Source organism: Podarcis filfolensis (assembly GCF_964270895.1).
Source record: "Podarcis filfolensis genome assembly, chromosome: 8".
NCBI classification, from domain to species: domain Eukaryota; kingdom Metazoa; phylum Chordata; class Lepidosauria; order Squamata; family Lacertidae; genus Podarcis; species Podarcis filfolensis.
The window spans coordinates 62931194-62946529 of record NC_139611.1 but is presented as its reverse complement, the minus strand read 5'-3'; the positions used below and the strand labels follow the sequence as shown (position 1 = coordinate 62946529).

Sequence of the window (15336 nt, the reverse complement as noted above, 5' to 3'; positions counted from 1 at the left end):
GAGGTTGCGGGTCTGAAGCCTTGGAGAGGAAAACAGAAGAATAAACCACGTTAAAGCCATAATGGTCACACGATGCAATCTCGGGCGCACTTACTCGGGTGTAAACCCAATTTAACTCAGTGGGCTAACATCTTAGTTAAATAAACAGGTTGAAGGCTGTGCATTAAATCGAATTAGCTGGATTTAATTTGTATTTGGAAGATCAGTGTAGAATAAGAGACTGACAGGTTCTAGACTGAGGTCGCCGCGATACTATATGCATTTATTTGCATATTAAACACGGTGTAATTCTCTGAGGTGAAGGCACACAATTCGATCTTTATTGACAAATCCCATGCAGTCCGTCCGGGATTCTTCCCAAGTTAGTGTGTATAAGATTTCAGCTTTATTTGGAACGGACACTCTCAGCAACCAGACGTCTCGGATGGGACTTTGAGCAACTCTGGAGGTTCTGCTTTGTTTCTTAGGGTGGGCTGACCCATTCATCGCCTATCTAAAATTAGTTACCAACCCTTTGAATTACATCGCCTTAAATTCTTTTGGTTTTCCTTTTTATTCGGTCTGAAAATCAGATCGCCTTTGAGGCTGCAAATAATATAAAAGAAATCACATTTGTTCCGACCGTCAGAATAAAGTTTGGGGAGAAAAATCCAAACAAACCGAGCCCGAGTCCCCACGTGTTCTCTTCTTTTGAAAAGAGAGCAGGCGGGACTGCTAGGCGAGGGGCGTGGCTTCGCCAGGGCCCGCCTCCTTCCTGCCGCGCCCTCTTCCTCTGTCATTTTCTCAGGCTTGGCCATCCCCCGGTTTTCTGACTGGCTGTCCCCGCTGCCATTCCACCACGCTTCGTCCCTCCCCCTCCCGCGCCAGCCTCTGAGTAAATAAAGTAAAAAACCCCGCAGTAACCGCTGACAGTTTTTGGCTGGTTTCAGAAGCGCAAAGAGGAGTTTGGAAAGAGCAGGCAGTGGGTGGAGATGATCTAGGGTTACACGCGACTGCCAGGCGCAGCAGGAAATGGATGCAGAATAACGATCCTTGAAAAGGGAAACAACCTGTTGAGGTTCTTTCGCCAGCGCGCAATTGACAGTGCAGGCGCGAAGCGGGGCGCAAGGGAGCGCGGGCCCTTCCGCTGCCTTTGGGCACTCGGCAAAGTCTCGCTGCGGCGCTCGATGCGAAGTTTATTTTGTCTGATCCCAGTTTGTTTTGACTGGAGGGAAGAGGCCGCAAACAGGGAGCTGGACGCCGAGTCGCGCGCTCCAGTCGCGGTGCAGGAGGAGCCAGCTTGTTTTTGCGCGGAGAGAGACTCCCTGGCTGCTCCTCTGGCCGCCCACGGGTAGCTTTGCCGTCCGCCCGCCGGGGCGCACCGAGATCCGGGCTGCGCTTTAGGACTTGCGCGGGAGGGGAGGGCGGCGGCGGAGGCAGAGGCAGCATCCGGATCGGATTTCTCGACCCTGGGGGAAGCTTCCGAGAGGGCGCCTTCGCTCGCCGCCTGCCAGGCGAGACCGGGAGGAAGGAGCCCCTTGGCGAAAGTTGCGCCTCGTCCCCTGAGCGGCGTCCGTCGGCACTGGGGGCGCCCAGCGTGGGCTCGCGGTGGCCGAGCGGCTGGGGCCGTAACCCCGCCGGGGAGCGGGCAGCCGCCGTGCGCTCTTGGGCACCTGGCCGCGTGCGCCCCGCTCCGCAGCCCCGCGCGCCTCCCTCGCCTCTCGGCTGCTGCGGCCTCCTCGCCCCGGCCCCCCTAACGCCCGCTGTTGTGATGCGTATTCCCGTAGACCCCAGCACCAGCAGGCGCTTCACACCTCCCTCCACGGCCTTCCCCTGCGGCAAGATGGGCGAGAACAGCGGCGCCATCAACGCGCCGGCCCCGGGAAGTCGCAGCCGGCCGGAGGCGCGCTCCGTGGTGGACGTCCTGGCCGATCACCCCGGCGAGCTCGTGAGGACCGACAGCCCCAACTTCTTGTGCTCCGTCCTGCCTTCGCACTGGAGGTGCAACAAGACGCTCCCCGTGGCCTTCAAGGTAAGCCGAGGGAAAGCGAGGGCGCTGGGGAGGGGAGAAGGGGGGTAGAGAAAGGGAAGATAGACGTGGAGATGGAGAGGGGCGGGTGGGAGAGAGGCGCGCAGATGTTTCCTGCCCAGCCAGCTTCCCAAGCGCCCAGGAGAACTAGTGGTTTAACGGAAAAAAGGGCAACGGGAGAGGAGGGGAGGGAGGAAGGAGGGGGGAGGGTGGGAGAGCAGAAACTTTCCCCCTTGGCGAAGTCACCCTCGTGTTGCCCCCTTAGTGTGCAAGGCGCTGTACAGACGCGTCTCCCAAACCAGAGAGTGCCCCGACCAGCCAATTCTGGGAGCGCGAGTGCTCTTTAGTCATGAAACCGCAACCCTCGCCAGAGCCCGCAGTTTTAAGCGTCGGTTCTGCTTCTTGGGAGCTAAGCCCCATCGAACGCAGCCAGACTAACTTCTGTGGAGCGAGGCATAGGATCGCATTGCTATAAATGCCTCCGAATACCTCTGCAGTCGGCTTGGCTGGGAGTCCAGGCTCATGGGTCTCATAGGCTCTCCACCGTCCGGTTGCAATTCTATTGCTCGCTTACCTGACAGTTAACCCCATTGAATTCAATGGCATTTACTTCGGAGCAGGGGTGGATAGGATTGCACTGTGAAGGCCTCAGCCTAAGGCTGCAAAACCGAAACACACTTGACTAGGGAGCCTGTTCTATGGAACACAGGGGAACTTGTCTCCGAGTAAACGTGGTCCGGTGTAAACGACCACAGTTACTTGTGTTGGGCAAGAGAATCCGGGTGATTTAGGGGTCAAGCAAAAGGCGGCGAAGCTTTTTACTGAGATAGACCATTGGTCCATCTAGTTCAGCACTGTCTGCACGGACTGGCAGCGGTTTTCTGCTGTCTCAGACACTGACCTGTCCCAGCTCTAAGTGAAGTTTCCAGGGATGGAACATCGGACGCTCTGCCACGGAACTGGGCCCTTCCCCATGTGTCAAATGCCAAATCTTGTTTATATCCAAAGGCCTTCCCCCCCCCCAGTCTTCACCCACTTCTCTGTACTCACGCACAGTCCGCTTTAAAGCACCTCCAATAAGTGTCAATTGTATTTAATTCCTTTTCTCTCGCCTCCTACCTACGCTCCAGTTGGCTTCCAATATAAGAAAATACAATGCAAACTGGGTATGGAGATATAGATCACTGTGTTGGTTGTTGTTTTTTGTTTTTTGAAAGAAACATTTTAAAACCCAGGTCAGTAATAGTAAAGATTCTAGTCCCGAAACCATTGGCTTTTAAAATCGGAGCTGAGTGCCCTTGTGCCTTGCGCATATTAGAGCTCCCCCTCCCAGTTCCAAATAATGTATCCCCATCCTTTCAACCGCAGCCTACTAGAAATCGGGAAAGCAACGTCCTTAAAGGCAGGCTCTTCGCACGCAGTGGATTTGACCCCGCCGTCACTTCTGGATTTTGGATATAAAGGAGGATGGCTCTCTCTCGGGGGTTTTTGAATATGATAGGGTACGGAGGACGAAATAGCCCCTTTAAAGAATTAAATAAAATCAACCGAAAATCCTTTTTCTAGCCGGACTGGATGTCCGATTCGAATTAAAGAGTAGGGTGTGGGCTAAGCCTTATCCCCAAACCTGAGTGACAATACCTGCTTCGTTCTAAATATGATCGGCCGTAACCTTGGGCGCATTTTCTTAACCAAGAGAAATGTTGCTGTGGTCGCTATGGCTTGCAAACCCCGAAGGCACCGTAGTTACGTAGAAGTAGTAGTGGTGGTAGTAACCGCCACAGCCACCAGCTCTCTAGGGAAGAAACCCTGCTATCCTATTCACACACCCCCAAGAGCTCTCTTTCCCTCTACTAATTAGTATATCCCGCAAAAACCAGTGATCCCTCCAGATCGTCGGAGGGGCTTCTACTGAAGTCCGCCGGATCCCATTGCGTGCTTAATGGAACTTCCTTCCGAGGAAATGTTGGGCTGCGCTGCTTCAGTCAGAAATGTTGCTTTGCTCTCTAGAGACTATTCGAAGGCTGCTGCCCTTCCCCAATTCACCTCAGTTCTCGTTTTTGCTATTTAAAAATGGCAGGGGTTGCTGTTCTGCAATCCTCGGGCCAGAGCAGCCCCATTTTACTCCAGGCAACTTTTTGAAGAAGGCGAGATGCCCGAGGGGAGTCGGCATTTGGTTTGTCTTAAGGTTCTGGTCCTCGTGGGCGCCGGCATCTGTATTGCTTAAAATACCAGGCTCTGTAGTTTGGCAGAGCTGAAGCCCTGATTACTGTATTTAGATAGATTGCCATTAGATAAGTTAGAAGAGTTATTATGTGCATGCGCGCGCACAACGCAATATGTAGCCTGGCATCAGGTCCCAAGCGCACCCGAGGTATTTGGAACTAAATTTAATCGAAATCAGCGGCACAGCTTCTGAGCAAATTGCAGGTTAATAATGACTTTAAGTATCTCCTTAACATACTTTTGACTCCTTTGCCTTCAGGGTGTATGGAGTATTTAAAACGGGTGGGCACTCTCCTCCTTCACGGTGCCTGCCTGCATAGTTATAAAAAATCAGGGTTCAAATCCCTCTGCCCCTTCCTCCTTATGTCTGCTTTTCGGGGTTGTGTTCTCCTGGGGCAAAGACCTGCTCAGGTGCAAAGTCCCCGCGTACTTGGAAGGCGCCATCGTGAATCATCGTTGAAACGGATCCGATGTGGTTTGAATGCGGCTTGTCTCCTAAGCCCTCTTTTACTAGGAAGCAAGTCATGTTGGGTTCTTGCTCGTCAGCAAACTTGTCGGTGCCCCCCCCGGTGTATAAGCCCCCTTGGAGCCTGCTCCGGGCTTAGTAGGTTTCTGGACAGAAGCCCTGAAAACCACAGGGGCCTCTTCGTCCCCTTGGAAGACTCACTGCTTCCAACTTGGTGGGTCCCAGGATCACCCCCCCCCCGCCTAAACCTCTTTCTGTGTCCCAGCTTTTCATTCCACCCAGTAATGAAGCTGGCCTACATTGTGCGCCTCCCCCCCTTCCTGGGACTTTGAGGGATGCGCTTATTTTTAATTTTTTAAAAGCAACATTTCCTCAGCGTTGTTTTGCCCCCAGGCGCCCAGCCTCTTCTCTGATTGTTCCCTTCAGTTAGTAGCGACGATCAGGAAACTTTGAAGTTTAAAAGGAGTTTAGGCTAATTAACTAACTGGGGTTTAAAAAACAAAAAAACAAAGGAGGAGGAAGATGTAATCTTCAAGGAAAAAGCAGAGCAACCCAACGGTATCTGATCAATCCTGTTTCCCTTTACCCTTCCTCTTATCTTTCTTAATAAGCGTTTGCTCCGCTGCTGATCTCGCCACAGCTATTTTAATTCTTTCTTAATTTTAATCCCTCGCCTCTCAAAGGGTTACAAAAATCACCACTCTTTTCTGATCTGCCATTGAGCTTGTACGTTTTGTTCTAGGGGCGTTTATTTCCCAGTAAGCCTCCGCTGGATCTCAACTCCATTGCCAAGGCCTCGATTGCCTGAGGTCTAGATCCTTTTCTGTTTTGTTTTCTGTTTTGTTTTCAGGTTTATGCCCAGCTAGGTGTATGGGATTATTATTATTATTATTATTATTATTATTATTATTATTATTATTATTCTACAAGATCCTTTTACACGGGCGTTTATAAAAGTGTAGCAAAACTAACCTCAATACTTTCAAGTAATTGAATTCCTGGTGGGTTGTTAGATGAATTGTGGTTACTATTTACATCAGTGCAGATGGTGTGCAGAATAATATGGTCCAGCTGTAGCGCGGAAGTTCTAGGTAGTTGTCCTAGCTGATGGCCACAGAGAGACCTTTCCCCTTCCTCACTGTGTCACGTACATCTAAAGCGGTAACCATCGCCAGCAAATTGCATGGTTTAACCACGTACTGCGGGAACAGACAATGCGGTGGCTTCCAGATGTTGATGGACTACAGCTCCCATCAGCTGAAGCCAACATAGCCAATCTTCGGGAATGATGGGATTTGTAATCCAACAGCACCTCAGCTATTCCAGACATTAGCCGCATACTCACTATACAAGTAAAGTACCCCGAAAAGGATTCTGAGAACTGTGGTTTACCACTTACAGAGCTACATTTCCTAGCACTCTTAACAAACTACAGTTGCTAGGATTCCTGTGTGTGCGCGCGCTTCAAATGTAAGGGATGCTTGCAGCCAAGCAAGCGCGCGCTCTCTCGCTCCCCCCAAGATTTTGCACAGCCTCCAAATCCAGCCGCAAGCGAAGCTCTTCTAGGCTCCAGCCCCATTTCCCGGGAATAAGCCCCATCGCACCCACTGGGCGTTCCTTCTGCACAGTCGTGCCCATGCCCAGAGTGGTAGAGATTTCAGCACCTGTCGAAGGTTGGGATCCTGAACCCATGGCGAGTTGGTCCTTAACCGGCCCTTGCTCACGCTGGGTCTCAGGCGCGTGCCAGGTTACCTGCAGCGACGCTGACACTCCCAAGTCGGCATGCACCGTGGATGCTTGTCCAAGGACCATAACTCCGTGGCCTTTAACTTTCGAGTAAGCACGTGTCGTTCGGGGCTTGCGGATGCACTACCCGCCCGCATAGAAAGCAATGCTTAACTTCGACAGTGCGCTGTCCCTTTATTAGTATTATCCAGAGGCACTGAGAACCTGAAAAGTGTTCCTGTATGGCTAAATTTTGACAACGTGTTTGGGGGCAAGGGTGACAACGAGGAGGAGAAGAGGCTGGGAATTGCAGAGAAGCGTGAAAGGCAGAAAGAAGCAAAGGAGAGAAATAGATTTTGTTTAAAAGAGCAGCGCGCACGCAAATGAGAGGCGCGTTAGTAAGATATCTGTCATCGCTTAAGGAAATTAACAAACCACAACAATTTAACGTCTCCTCCGATTGTGGATTTGTGATCAGACAAAGAAAGGAAAACCCGGTCGAAATGAAAGTACAGTAGATCTCTGCACATGTTTCAGCACTAAACTGTAGGATGGAAATCGGAATGCTGGAGCAGTTAAGAAGAGAACTTTTAAACCTCTGGGCGCCTGGGGGTTGGGAGAGCGCCCCATTGAATTCAGTGGGTTCCCTTTCCCCAAATTATTCATCGGAGCAAAGGAGGCAGCGTTCCTCTGCATAGGCTTATAACATGGGTGATCACAGCGGAAGTTCATTTCTGTGGACCTGAGACTGAGCTGCAACTTTGCAGATTCTCGGTTAGCCTGACCTTACCCAAGATTTTAACCCCTTCGCACCGAGCGGACATGAATTTCCCAGGGAAACTACGTCGAATTGCGGCAACCTCCGCGTGTTGTTGTTGTTGTTTTTTAAAAAAAGAAACATCGACAAAGAAATAAAACTAAAAGCAAACCCTCGAACCCTGCTCTGCCCGCGCGCAGTGGCCGTGGAAAGGCGAGAGATTTGCTTGGCATCCTTTGCAGGCTAAATTATTAGACCCATATAATGGAGGGTGGTTATACAGGCCGTCGTGTGAATTCACGGTGCAAGTAAATTATTTGAAATACTGCATATTGCAGTAAAAAGAAACGAGAGATGCCTGTGCTCCAGGATTATCTTGTGAGGCTGTCAACAGTGCCCATTTTTTCAGTTTTGGGAAAACGGATCTCCACGTGGATGAGGAATGCACTGGAGGAAAGGGCGTTGTCTGTCTTATTTGATCTCCTTTTCAGAAGAAGGGGAGGGGCGGTGGAAAACCTCCGCTTGTTTGGAAGCATTTAATTTTATTTTCCAAGAGGGGCCTGTCATTCAACGTGTGAGACTTAGCTTCTGAGTAAATCCTCCTCTTCGAACCGGGCTGCAACCCTTTCCCCGGCTTTCATGGGAGTAAGGCCCGTTGACTCGAACGGCAGTTACTTTTGAGTAAGCGGGCACAGGCTTGACCTCCACGATTTTGTTTGCTCCGAGTTCGCCATCCGAAGGCCTGGTTCCACCGAGATAGAAGAAACTGGTTTCTGGAGGGACACCCCCCCCCGGCCTCTCCCTGGGTGTACTCTTGTTAAAATGAATGGGGTTGTTTCCGATTCACACCCCTCCTCTTCCGAAACCAGAGGCAGGAGGCTCTCTCGAACAAAAAGGGCGACATCGATGATTAAATGCACAAAAAGAAAAACACTTTAAGTGAAATTATCTCTGTTGCTGCATCGCTTAATTAAAAGGGATATAATTATCATTTTCTCCCTGCCACCGACGCACGAAGGGAGGAGGACACACAGGAACCGTATTCTGAAATCTCGTCATCTGCGGGGGGGGGGGGCAGAAGGCGAGCAAAACAGCACGACTCGTTTCCAACTAAATGCTATTCAGAGTAGACCCATTGAAATTAATGGACCTAAGTTGGTCGTGCCCATTCAATTTCAAGGGCTGTACTCTGAGCAGGTCCAATGTTGGCTCTGTAACCCACTGATACCTTTTTAAAAGCCTCCTACCCCCTTTATAAAATTTTCGTTTTCATCCCCCCTCCTCGATTGGGGGGGGGAAGGTGGCTGTATTAGCCGTTTATCATGTGCGTAGCCAGGATTTTTGTTAGGAGGGGGGCGGGACTTTTGCTAGGGGGGCAGAACCGTCGTGATTGGTCAGTTAAGTATTTCTATTGTTTTATTTGATCTAGGGGGGCAGCTGCCCATCCCTGCCCCCCCCCCGCTACTCGCGCCCATGCTATTTATCCTGAGGTTTGGATCCGTAGACGCTCTGAAATGCCGACGAGGCATTGGATGGCTCTTTTCAGGAAAGCAAAGGCCAAGATCCTATGCACACGTACTCCGGAGTAAGCCCCAGTGCACTCAAGGCGGGTTGCAGTACTTCTGAGTAAAGGTGCGCAGGATGCGGCCGCAGCCGAACTTGCCACAATGTTCTGAAGTTTACCCAGTTCAAAAAATAAACACCACCCCTTTTTTCCCCCTTAAGTAAGATGAAAGCAAATTACCACGCCTGTTAAAACCAGATTCAGAGGGATAGTGGAGATGAACTGATGGTGCATATAACACAGCCTACACTGAAGCCCTTTGAGATGCCCAGCTGATCTAGTTGGGATTTCAAAGCGCTTCGCTGCGGTCGGATTCGTCAACTTGGGTCAGCAACCAACACTGGCAAAAAAAGGAAAGGAAAATGGCAAGGCTGCGCGTTTCCGAGTTAAGCAGAGCGCTTCCTGAGGCGCCAGGTCGGAGACCTTTCATGTTGTTTATTGAGTGGGTGATTTTTTTAAAAAAATTAAAATAATATTAATAATAGTGGATCTTGTTGCAGTCTCTACCCTACATCAGGACTGAGACGTTCCTTCCCCGCAGATTAGCTAGTTTCTTTGCCAAACAGGTGTTAGTACAAAATAGCCTCCGGCAAGACTCTGCCCAATTACAACTGTAGCAAAACCCCAATGCGCGCGTTGGGGAACATAAGGTTCAAAATAGGCACGGAGGATCTTTTCGCTGGTGTTTTTCGTCTCTCACACACACCTCCAGTGCTGTTTACGGAGCCGTCCCACCCTTCTTCCAGAGAACGGTCCTGACGTTATAGAGAGGAGGAATGCACTAGTCTCCGCTGGTTTAACGTTTCTGAATAATAATAATAATAATAATAATAATAATAATAATAATACCCTTCTCATCTGTGATTAATCTCTGTAAAGTTATCCAGGGATTCCACTCTGCCTGAATGCATCGCCTTCTGGTCTAGAAGCTCTTCCCCCAATCGATTTTTGTTTCAGACTCTATTCTGGGTTGTAGAGGAAATGGACTCTGTACATGTTTAGGAATGCTTTCAAGACAACTAAGAGGCCGGGTCCTGGCACAAATGAAAACCCTGCTTCTGATGAGGCAGGAAGGTGCAATCCTATCCTCTGCGTTTGTTCGGAAGAAAGTACTTTTTAATGGAACTTACCCACCAATAAGTAAGGCAACAGAGGGTTGCAGGCTTAAAAGCTTAAAATGTCAATGTTTAAAAGAATAAAAGACATTTCCCTTCTTCCACTCCACAAGTCAATTATTCCCTTTAACAAAAAACACAAAACCCAGAACCTCTTGCAACACATAACCCAAACCCCCAGGGTAAAAAAAAACACCCACCCTTTTCTGTTCCCTTAGAAATCCACCTAAGGATTTCATCCTAAAATAATTCCCTCTTTCTATTTTAAAGCAACGACACTGGTAGTTCTGTTGATCTGTTAGGAATAAATCCGTAGGGACAGTAAAAGAAGAGTAGCATATGGTTATTGTATTTGTATTTGTTTAAAAAAACAATTAAAATGGTTTTTTAAAAGTCTACATTTTGGGCAGTATCGGGGTCATAGTAAAAGGAGTCCTATGACCCGCCAGGTATGCTGCATGCTCCCCCTCCTTCTCCCACAGGCATTGCTAGGAACATAATAGGCTCAGGGGGGCACAGATTGATGCAACAATTTTGCCTCTGGGCAAATTGAGGTACTGAGTGACTGAGGTCTCAACAGCATTGTGCTTTGCAGCCACCCTATAAGAAAAGGAGGTTGGAGGAGCAGGACACCCAGAACCCAGTGACAATGAGTTGGCGGCCCTGGGCCCCTCTGTAACAATGTCCCTGTCCTGCATAACCTTTCATTTAAAAATATGTTTCTATTCCCTTTTACTGTTGGAGTTACAAGGGCAAACATGCAGGGAGTATTCTGCCCAGTCTGTGGCTCATTAAGAAAGAAACTTGCTCCCACCTTCCGATATTCTGGCCCATGATGTGTGCCAGAGCACTGGGATAATTCAAAAGCACTAGGCAGACTCTCTCGTCCCAAAATTTCAGGCCATGGATCCCAGGCACAAGTCAAACTCTCTTCTTTCCTATTGATCTAAGTGTTGATTATTGTTACCTAACTGTGGCCAAAACAAAGTCCTATGTGGCTAAAATTAAGACAGGAAGCTCCTTGGGACTTACATTTACGAAGCTTTGTAAAATGCTATTATATTAATGGTCTGATAAAAGATTAATAATAATTTATAACAATTGGCTTTGCCAGATCATCAGTCCTGTCTAGCTCAGTGTTATCTGGATTGATTGGCAGAAGTTCTCCAGGTTTTCGGACAGGGGTCTCTCCCAAACTTTCCAGGAGGTGCTGAGGGATGAACCGGGGACCTTCTGCATATGAAGCTACAGCCCCTCCTCCAAAGTTTAACAATCGCTGCTAAGTTGGTCTTTATTCAGTCAAAGACTTTTAGACTGCAATCCTGTGCATCCTTGATTGGCAGTAAGCCCCATCAAGCACAGTGGGACTTCATTCTGAGTTAAGCCTTTTATTTTATTAAATCTGTACATCACCTAGGATTACACTGTTTAAGCCCCATGGCTTGCAAGGGGTGGTGGTGAGGAGACGTTTTTACCTCTCCCAATGTAATTGACGGACTTAATTTTGGCTGGACCAGATCCTTCCTTAATTAACTTAGACATAGTTAAATTCATTTGGCCTGTTCACAGATTACGAGTTCAGCTTACTATTTTGAGCATATTTTGGCCCTTTTATGTTACTCTGCTAGGGAATGAAGAGAGACGTTGTCAAGAGTGGCCTTGGCTTCTAACAGGAAGTGATAGCTTTTGTATTTTAAACTGTAAGGACATGATCCTGAATGAAGTCAAATGCTTTTAAAGCACCATTGATTTCCACTGGAGAATTAAATACACTTTTCATTCTCTCCCACTGAAATCAATTGACTAGATCATGCCCCCCCAAGTTATCTTCTACTTCATCCCACATTTTAATAAAATAACAGTGAAGATTTGATAATATGCAAATTTGTTTCCATTTTGAACCGCTCAGTAATAAATGCTGGAATTGGTCAACAGCCCAGGTGATAGCAAAATAGGTTATTGAACATAAATGCACTGCCTTAATATTAATTGTTTATGTGGGTATACCTATACGTGTTACAGCCTTGTTTTCCAAGTGTCTGAGAAATACTATAATAATAGCGCTTACCGGTATTTCAGTTTCTAAAGGTTTATTCAGAAGTGACTCTGCTCTTTTGTAACATGATCGTATGCATGTTTTACCCAGAAGTACAGCCCTCTGAGTTCAGTTTGATTTACCGTACTTCCAAGTTGCCAAACTCCAGTCTTTTTCCAGTCTCTTTCAGTTTTGTATTTTTTTATATATATAAACCCATTTTATCCCATTTCCGCGTTAATCCACATTTTCTTTTTTTTAAAAAAACCTGTATGAAAATTTTTATTTTAAGTATATAACTTTAAATATATTTTCTCTGGAAATATACATTGCTAATCACATTTTCTCAAAAAATACCCATTTCTAAATGCATTAACTCTCAAAGTATGCATTTCAAAATGTATTTTTCATATATATCATTACACATTGCACTTATCAGTCAACTTTTTATATACAAAAGGTAGCTTAAAGAGACTTACAGAAAAATAGCACGTACAATTAAAACCAACATTAAACTGAAACAGATTAAAAGCTAAAAACACATGCATATTTGTATGGACGAATACATCCTATGCAGAACATTTAGGAAGTACAAAAACTGGTAGGCAACAAATTTCCTATCTACACATTAGCTTGGGAGGTGGAGATCAGGCCAGTGCATACTAGGATTCACAGAGATCAAATTCCTCAAGCATCCCAAGTGACGTGTGCACTGGATTGCAGCCTGAGACCCGTGGAAGAGAAATGCATTGGTCAAGTATATTCCCTATGTTAACTACTACATCTTTGTAGATGCCTGCATCATACATGCATACCATGGATTTTTTTTGTCTCAGGGGCCAAAACGTCTTGAAATGCCCCTCAGAGGTTGGGCAAGGAATTTTAAGGGCAAAGTTCTAGCTCTGCAGTACAGCATTTGCTTTGGATGCAGAAAGTCCTGGGTTCAACCCCCAGCATCCCAAGGTTAAAGGTAAAGGGACCCCTGACCATTAGGTCCAGTCATGGCCGACTCTGGGGTTGTGGCGCTCATCTCGCTTTATTGGCTGAGGGAGCTGGTGTACAGCTTCCGGGTCATGTGGCCAGCATGACTAAGCCGCTTCTGGCGAACCAGAGCAGCACACGGAAACGCCGTTTTCCTTCCCGCCAAAGCGGTACCTATTTATCTGCTTGCACTTTGACGTGCTTTCGAACTGCTAGGTGGGCAGGAGCTGGGACTGAGCAATGGGAGCTTACCCCGTTGTGGGGATTCGAACCGCCGACCTTCTGATCAGCAAGCCTTAGGCTCTGTGGTTTAACCCACAGTGCCACCCGCGTCCCTATCCCAAGGTTAGGGCTGCACAAAATCATGGAAAGCTGCTACCAATCAGCAGACACAGTACTGAGCTAAGATGAGCCAATAGCATTAGGGGAGCTTCTTATGCTCCTGTGTTTCTAAACTCAACCATTTCTTTTTGCTGGTGGTTTCTAGGTGGTTGCCCTTGGAGACGTGCCTGATGGCACTGTGGTTACTGTCATGGCTGGTAACGATGAGAACTATTCAGCGGAGCTCCGGAATGCCTCTGCGGTCATGAAGAACCAAGTGGCCAGGTTTAACGACCTTCGCTTTGTTGGACGGAGCGGCCGAGGTAAGGAGACTGGAGATGAATGAGTTGATAACGAATTTAGAGGTGGCTTTAAAAGGTGGCTGAGTTCTTGGAGGATAGCCACACATGACACTATCCCCACATATTGTGCTTCTTTATTAGAACATTTCATCCTGTGTAAATATACCACACAGTGTGCCTCGCAACAGGAGTTCCCAAACTGTGATTCATGGACTATCTGTGGTCCAGAACCTTCATTCAGGTGGCCCATGGCATGTCTGTGGATTTGTGGTTAAGATGGGAGACAGCACATCTATTCCATTAAATATTCATATTAACTTTTAATTGCATTTTTATGGTTTCTTTTCTTGCATATTCTATTTTATTGCGTTACAATCTGAATTCTATGGAAATTATCCTATAAGAAATAAAAAGAAGCCATAAAAATGCAATTTTAAAAAATCATACAGCTTCTAGGGCAGTCCATTACAATGGCTACAACAGGCAGAAAAATCATTAAGTGGTTCACCCAACCTTCAGCTGTTTTCACATGGTCCATGAGGTGGAAATCTTTGGAAACCCTTGTCTTACAATGACTTTTTTAAAACAACAACAACACAATGTCCTAAAAAGAGTACAGAATAATTTTAAAAGCGAGACTGGGTTATCAGTTGAGAGCCAGTGTGGTGTAGTGGTTAAGAGCGGTAGTCTCGTAATCTGGGGAACCGGGTTCACGTCTCCGCTCCTCCACATGCAGCTGCTGGGTGACCTTGGGCTAGTCACACTTCTTTGAAGTCTCTCAGCCCCACTCACCTCACAGAGTGTTTGTTGTGGGGGAGGAAGGGAAAGGAGAATGTTAGCTGCTTTGAGACTCCTGAAGGGGAGTGAAAGGCGGGATATCAAATCCAAACTCTTCTCTTCTTCTTCATCATCAGTTAAATTAAAAAGCAACCCCATAAAATGAAAGACTGCTGGAACAAAACAGTCTTCCAATAGCAGTATGTAATGAAAAAGGTCTCATCCCTCAGCAGGCTTGCGGGGGGATCCCAAGTTTTATAGAAGTACAACAAATTTTGAGAGGGGAAGAAATCTAAAAGGGGGGGAAACACTTCCAAATTGCACACTGAGGACTGAGCATGTTCAGTGGGCACAAAATGCTGACTGGCTGTTTGAGGCAGTGGGGACGGAATGGAAAACTCATGAGGAATTGAATGAGGGGATAGCTGGGTGGGACCCTGACCAGTCTGGAGCAGACTACAAGCCATGATTTGTTGCAGGACCTACTTGTTAGCCAGGATAGCTGAATGGAACATCCACGATCAGAGGCAGTTTAAAGCTGGAGGCATTAAAAATGAAATATACATATTATCTTCTCCATCACCTCCCAGAAAAATGGGTAGAGAACCTCCTGTTGGAACATTCAGGACAGACCAAAGAAAGAACTTCTTCACACGTTGCATCGTTAAAATATGGAATTTGCTCCCACAAGAGATAGTGATGGTGGCCACCAATATAGATGGCTTTGAAAGAGGACTAGGCAAATCCATAGAGGATAAGGCTACTGGCAGCAGCTACTGGCCATGATGGCTATGTTCTACCTCCACTGTCAGAGGCAGTATGGGAATCACAAGTGGAGAGAAGGGCCACTGACCGGGCAACATCTGGAGGGCCACAGGCTCTGCCTGCTCCCACTGTACAACTTACAAGCACACATGCCTGGGTCCTGCAGAGAAGCTGTGATGAATGCACAGAGGGCAGAGTGAGGCCAGCAGGTGGGATTCCAAGCCCCCACCCCAATGTTCAATCTGCAAAGATCTATTGCATAGCCAATGCCGATGCTGATCTTACTGTGTTTAG

The 15336-nt window shown here is 47.5% G+C and overlaps 1 protein-coding gene across 2 annotated transcripts in view; it reads left to right on the top strand.

Moving 5' to 3' along the window:
- Positions 1 to 15336, top strand: part of RUNX3 (RUNX family transcription factor 3) — a 235690-nt gene that overhangs the window by 164370 nt on the left and 55984 nt on the right. For both annotated transcript variants that reach the window (XM_083625573.1, XM_083625574.1), the window contains 2 exons: positions 1767 to 2011; positions 13365 to 13521. In XM_083625573.1, coding sequence (XP_083481699.1) covers positions 1767 to 2011; positions 13365 to 13521 — 402 coding nt within the window. The remainder of the gene's footprint in view (positions 1 to 1766; positions 2012 to 13364; positions 13522 to 15336) is intronic.